The sequence below is a fragment of the Sinocyclocheilus grahami genome, unplaced genomic scaffold, assembly GCF_001515645.1.
Source record: "Sinocyclocheilus grahami isolate Dianchi unplaced genomic scaffold, SAMN03320097.WGS_v1.1 scaffold1324.1, whole genome shotgun sequence".
Lineage (NCBI taxonomy): Eukaryota > Metazoa > Chordata > Actinopteri > Cypriniformes > Cyprinidae > Sinocyclocheilus > Sinocyclocheilus grahami.
In genome coordinates this window covers 60,609-67,603 of record NW_015506503.1, presented here as the reverse complement: position 1 = coordinate 67,603, position 6,995 = coordinate 60,609, and the positions used below count along the sequence as shown (strand labels likewise).

The window sequence follows — 6,995 nt, the reverse complement described above, 5'->3', positions numbered from 1 at the left end:
AAGTACAATCTAAAATTCAAATACATCTGGTATACATGAAACTGCTCAATAAACCTCTAAATTACATCATACATGTAGACTGAAACTCATTGACTTTTCTAATGTCTCTATTCAGACTCTAGTTGAAGCAATATGTTTTATGTTAGAGATTCAGTTGGTGTCTTAAAAGAATAGTTCATCCAAAAATTTAGTTGTCCTTTTTGGAGATTGGCTTTCCTTACTGTATGCCTTCATTATATGTAAAAGGGCAGCTTGAACATTCTTCAGAACGTCTCCTTTTATGTTCCACAGAGTAAAAAAAGTCATAGATGTTTGGAATGACTTGATTGTGAGTAAACGATGATCGAGGTCCATTTGTGGGTGAACTATTCCTTTTAAAGTCTAAACTGATATAATGCCAAACACTATGCCAATTTAATTCGTGCTTCTCTCAACCAAATTAAGTTTTATCCCATGGAAAATGTCGAATTACACATAATCATGTATCTAAACAAAACACACAATACTCAAGGCCTGATGTGCACAATTATTTATTACTGAACAGAGTGAAACCTTTAAACAGGAACTTGAGTCGACATTATTGTTTTTTTTCTAACTTGGTTTCGATAAAGCCACAACCACAACATAGAGATTTTCAGGTCGGTTTGGCACACCTTGATGTATATTTGTCTATTTGTATACTTACAAAGCAGCACAACAGAATATTGGATATTACAGTGTACTTGTAAAAACGGTTATCCTACACTGTTCCATGGACAAGACCAATGCAATGACTTTTGTACACTAGGCTACAAGGAAGACAAATTAAACTGATAATAAAAAATAACATTTAAAATGTAAACGTTTAAGCAAATAATTACAATTTTGGTAACACTTAGTATAGGGAGCAATTCTCACTATTAACTAGTTGCTTATTAGCATGCCTATTATTAACATATTGTCTGTTTATTAGTACTTACAAAGCACATATTCTACATGACCATATTCTACATCCCTAATCCTACCCAATATCTAAACTTAACAACTACCTTACTAACTATTAATGAGTAGTTTATTGAGGCAAAAGCCGTAGTTAATGGTTTGTTCATAGCGAAAATTGGACCTTAAAATAAAGTGTGACCAAAATTTTAAAAGAAATTTGTCTTAACCACACAGTAATGATGTAAACTGTCAAAACATAAGTAAATATTGTGAAATATTTTATAAGGCCACACTACACTATCACAGAGAACTGCAGAAAGCTACATATGACATTTTGTGTCAATAATCTTTAATCCTACAAACATGAAGGTTCAAATGACAAAATAAACTACTGTACTTCAAAAACTAGACAGTGATCGCATATTACAAACAAGCAATGTGATTTGCTACACATTTTCAAAGCCTTAAAGATTTTAATGAGTAGGCCGGAGGGACATGAAAATTACGTTTATTCACTTGTGTTTGATTTTTGTTCATATTAGGGAGTTACTTCAAATCACTTAAAGCAGTTGGTTGGGATTACTTGTAGACTACTAATAAAAAATTTAGACACACTTGAATGCCAAAAGCGTGCAAAGCTGTAATGTCGGCAATGGGTTGCTATTTGAAATATATCGAAAAATTGATTTGTTAAATATTTTTGATCTCTACATAATTCCATTAATGATACTTTATATTTTAATGACTTCACTGTGAAAAATACTATTAAACGATGAGTAGGTGCGTCCAGACCTTTGACTGGTACACTCTAAAAAATGCTGGGTTGTTTCAACCCAACTTTGGGTCAAATATGGACTAACCCAACTGTTGGGTTAAATTTTTACATTACATTTTTAACCCAAAAGTTGGGTTAGTCCAAATTTGACCCAAAGTTGGGTTGAAATAACCCAGCATTTTTGAGAGTGTAGTGTAGCTTATATTTTTCTTTGCGTGCATAAGTGTTATTTTCAAATATAAAATTTGCATTGAGTTCGCACTTAGACATGACATTAAGAAAAAAATAATATCCCTCTGCATACATATTATTGAATTTACAGCTAGCATCTCATTTTACATAAATAAGCAGAGGATATTCATCCGACAGTGGAGAAAAGAGCCAGTAGATCTGCATGTACTGTGACGCAAAAACATACTGACGATATTATAAAAGCTGACTTGGCACTGCGTGTTTGTTTGTGTGTGCTCTACAACCCTGTTCTTGAGAGGCTCAACCTGACCGATACAGTGGGCGGACCTGACATCAGGGTTGAATGAGGCTCAATCGATACCTTCTCATTCCTGTTTACCACCCTAGAGGTTTCAAATTAGTTATTCGACATCTGATGCGTCGTTGTCCGATAGATGGTAGTTTGACCCTTTCACCCGGATGTATTCCACCTGCCGATCCTCATCAGAATCCGAGATCCCGCATGAGCAAAGCTGGTTTTCAAACAAGGACTCAATCTCTTCTAGCCGCCGTCCCTTAGTCTCGGGCAGGCAGCCATAAATGAAAAAGAAACCAGTTAGAGCCAAACTGGAATACAGAAAAAATACACCTGGGAAATGACAAAGAGATTTTGGTTAATAAATGGGCATAATTTTAATAATTGCTAAAAAATAACAAAACTATACAAGACTCAAATATATGATTTTTTTTTCTGCTCGCCTAGTCAGAATTGTAGTAGCTCTGCCAACATTATCAATGGCCTCAACATAAAACTAACATTATCCAATGGCGTGAATGGCCTAGATGATGTCAGCAAAAAAAAGTTGTAAAAGTTGGTTTAAGTGCAAAGCAAGTTATTATTTTTCAGTAAAGTGAGCTGTGAACAGCAAATTCAGGAAAGTGTATTTAGAATATTAATTTGCACAGGGAGTTGTTGACTTCCAGAGGAAAGTAATACTGAGTCATAGACATAATTAGTTCTACAATGCCTTTATGCGCAGTACACTCTTGATGTTGAGAGATCAAATACCATATTGATGCTGACAAAAAGGTCATGTTCATGACTGCTGTCACTCCCCTAATTAGTGCATTACCGTAGTAAGTCAGGTACTGGGCCATGTGAAGGAACGTTAGAGACACCAGCACATTGAAGGTCCAGTTCACTCCAGCCGAACAAGCATTGCCTGTGCTTCTGGCCCAAAGAGGGTAGATTTCAGAATTAACTGTCCATGGCATCGGTCCCATTCCTGTCAAGAGGTGAAAGTGTTTTAAATTACCGCAATGCAATGTCACCATGAATATATTACAGGTACAATTCCCAACCTCTGGTTACGTCTTGCTGAGTGCCACAATGGTGATGGATTGCACTGCTATGATATTTTTTTATTAATTACAAACAGTTATGATCATCTTACCTGGGGCAAAAAATGCGAGATAGAGCACCAGTCCCAGGAGCACAACCCATGAATAAGATGTTGGGCAAAAATTATAAGCCCATATACCACTATCTGGCATATGTGTGGAGTTGGAGCACCTGTTAGAGTTGAAACAAACACACAATGAATTTAATAAAGGTGAATGAATAAATATCAAAATGTTTAATAAATATTACAATTGTTTGAAATGTTTTTTTTTTTTTTTATTAAATTAAAAAGCATCACTGGATTAATTATATCTAATATCATACAGTAATGCCACAATTAAAGGGATAGTTCACCCCAAAATTAAAATTTTGTCATCAATTACTCACCCTCATGTTGTTCCAAACCTGTAAGACCTTTGTTCATCTTCGGAACACAACTAAATATATTTTTGATGGAATCTGAGAGCTCTCTGACCCTCCCATATACAGCAAGGGTCCTTACACGATCAAGGCCCAGAAACATAGCAAGGACATCGGTAAAATAATCCATGTGACATCAGTGGTTCAAGCGCAATTTTACAAAGCTACGAGAATACTTTTTGTGCGCAAAAGAAAAAAAAAACGACTTTATTCGACAATTCGTCTCGTCCGCGTCACCTTAGCAAAGGACATCGGTAAAATAATCCATGTGACATCAGTGGTTCAACCGCAATTTTACAAAGGTACGAGAATATTTTTTGTGCGCAAAAGAAAAAAAAAACGACTTTATTCGACAATTCGTCTCGTCCGCGTCACCTTAGCGCCATTTTGGAGAGTATCCACTGAGCGTAAATTGTGTATGCTGTTTTGTGTCAGCTGAGCCACGCGGATACGCTGTTTACGTCATTTATGCTTTGATTTGAATGAAAACAACGTATCCGCGTGCCGCAGCTGACACAAAACAGCATACACAATTTACGCTCAGTGGATACTCTCCAAAAACACGGAGGAGACGAATTGTTGAATAAATTGTTTTTTTTTCTATCGCGCACAAAAAGTATTCTCGTAGCTATTATTTTACCGATCTCCTTGTTACGTTTCTGGACCTTGATCGTGTAAGGACCCTTGCTGTCTATGGGAGGATCAAAGAGCTCTTAGATTCCTTCAAAAATATCTTAATTTGTGTTCCGAAGATGAACGGAGGTCTTACGGGTTTGGAACGACATGACGGTGAGTAAATAATGACCGAATTTTCATTTTTGGGTGAACTATCCCTTTAACAAACTAAAATGTGTTAGAAAATGTGTTATAAATATAAAATACAAGTAGGGAAACATCACTTTTTGAAGGACATGACAACAAATTGTATTTGAGATTTTACATCTGGCGAGAGTATTGGATAACTTTGTAATGTACTGTAGAATGAATAAAAACACATAATATGCCCAAATATACACAGAACAGCTCAAGTGCTTGCGCATACAGAGGCTCTGTTTCAGTGCTGACTCACTTCCCCCACGCTGCTCTCTCAGTGGAGGCCGGATTGACGGGCACACAGGAGGAGGCAAACACAGCAGTGCTGTTTTCCTGATAACAGTAACCACAGCTTGGGTCCAACATACAGGGCTCGCATGACCTGAAACACAAAGTAATGAGAGCAAGACAAATTATTAAAAACTAAAACCCAACCAACTGACCTTGAATTCTTCTTATCTTAAAGGCAAAATATGTCATTTTCGCCGCTAGAGGGCGCGTATTCAAAATAAACAAAGAGGCAAAGGCGTAGTTTGATGACGCCGTGACTGAGTGTGGAGTCATGGGAGTTGTGGTCTTCATCCCCACAGCCGATACAATCCGACGGGACTCGGGCAGAAATCATGTTCATGGATGAGCTAATGATTTGTTAACATAGTAGAATGAAGCAGGGTGAGGCTGAAAGCCGTCAAAGCGAAACGATGCTGCTGAACGAGCGTGACACACGTACGGCTCGAAAGCAGCGGAGCTTTTATTATGCCACAGTCGACCGCTTCCGCTCCTTACGGTCGTGCATATGTGGGGGGGGAAAAGCAGGGCTGTTTTATCATATTAGATACATTTGAAAGTTCTGTTATTATACTGTGCGGTTGTCACCGGTTTAATAAAAGGCACAACATATTAAAGCGTCTTTGGTGTTTCCATGTTTTCTACAAAACAAAACCGGAAATCGAGGGGTTATGACGTCATTGGCAGGCGACACAATGACACTATAGACCCGTGTCCCTAGTTAAAATGGCTTATTTCTCTGGATTTAAACATTCTTCGAAACATTTGGGATAATGTAAGTACACAAGTCAGCAAAATATATAACACTGTTCTAGTTGTTTTTGGATATTTTAATAAAAAAAATCTTACATATTGTGCCTTTAAGTCAACATAAATCAAAATGGACTATATGCACTTAATACATATTTATAGAATTCCTTATATGCATGACTCATCATTGCACATTGTTCTAAACAAACAAACAAAAAAAAGTTAATTGCATTCATAATCTTTCATCAAAACAATAATAATTTGCTCCACACTTTGGAACAACTTTCATTTTCGTCAAACCACCTGTCATATTTTCACAATTCAATCAACTGATGCATAGCATTGCAGTATGTCCCACTGTGCAATTTTTCTTGTTAAAAATCATGTTTCACTCAGAAATACAAATAAGAAACTTATGGAAATAAAATCTAATTAAATCTATTATCTTTGATCTAGTGAAATCTACAGATATTTATTATACTTTTTGAAAGACTTTTCTTATGTTTACCATGGATGCATTTGATCAAAAATACATTTAAAATGCTGTGAAATACACTGCTTAAAATTTTTTTTATTTATTTTATTTATATACATTGTGTAAATCGTTGATAATGGTCTGTGGAAGCCAAAATCATCAACTCATTGAGGGATGGATTTCAAAAAAATGTAAATAAAATTAGGCTGATCCATGCATATATTTCAATAAAGCAACTCATAATATAAGTCAAAAGTGTGTATGGCCCCCACGTGCATTTAACCTGTTAACCTGCAACCCCCCCCACCCATTTTGGGACCCCCATTTTGGGAATCACAGCTGAAAATGACCTACCTAACTTAAAGGGGTCCTATTATGCTCTTTTACAATGTCTTGAATTTGTTTTGGGGGTGTACTAGAACATGCTCTCATGCTTGGTGGTTTGAAAAACACATTATTATTTACAGTATTGCAATAACTTTCTCCCCATCCTGGCACAAATGGCTCGATTAGTTCCGGGTTTGATGAAGGCCCGCCTTCCGAAAAACGAAATGTGATGTGATTGGTTAGCTGTCCCATTGCGTTGGGATTGGCGAACAGCTTAGACGGTGTTTCACTACTGCCCCACCCCTTGCCAAAGCAGCAAGTTCCGTCTACTCTGTTTAGTTAAGGATGGCGTCAATACTGCCATATCAATTTGAGCCGGATTCAGACCCAGAGAATATTGAACAAGAGGATCGCGCAGAACCTTTGCACGCACGGATATTGCAAGACATATTAGAGTGGTAACGTTATTGTTTTTGTTGTTGTGTTTTTTGTCTAAATCACGTTTTAGATAGGATGTCAACAACCGCTTAAAATAACTGTATTTACTATGTATAGATAAGTGCATATGTATTATTTTTTATTGTTATTTAATTCTAACATTATAACATGAATTGCAGTGAAACTGTTATACAGTTGAATTTATTTATACCATA

At 36.5% G+C, this 6,995-nt stretch overlaps 1 protein-coding gene across 1 annotated transcript in view; it reads right to left on the bottom strand.

The window, feature by feature from the left end:
• Window positions 1–1,873: 1,873 nt before the first annotated feature.
• slc2a13a (solute carrier family 2 member 13a) overlaps window positions 1,874–6,995 on the bottom strand; it is a 39,929-nt gene continuing 34,807 nt past the window's right edge. The window contains exons 4-7 of the mRNA XM_016255252.1: window positions 4,759–4,884; window positions 3,322–3,440; window positions 3,001–3,153; window positions 1,874–2,516 (exon numbers count right to left, since the gene is read on the bottom strand). Coding sequence (XP_016110738.1) covers window positions 2,290–2,516; window positions 3,001–3,153; window positions 3,322–3,440; window positions 4,759–4,884 — 625 coding nt within the window. The 3' untranslated portion in view covers window positions 1,874–2,289. The remainder of the gene's footprint in view (window positions 2,517–3,000; window positions 3,154–3,321; window positions 3,441–4,758; window positions 4,885–6,995) is intronic.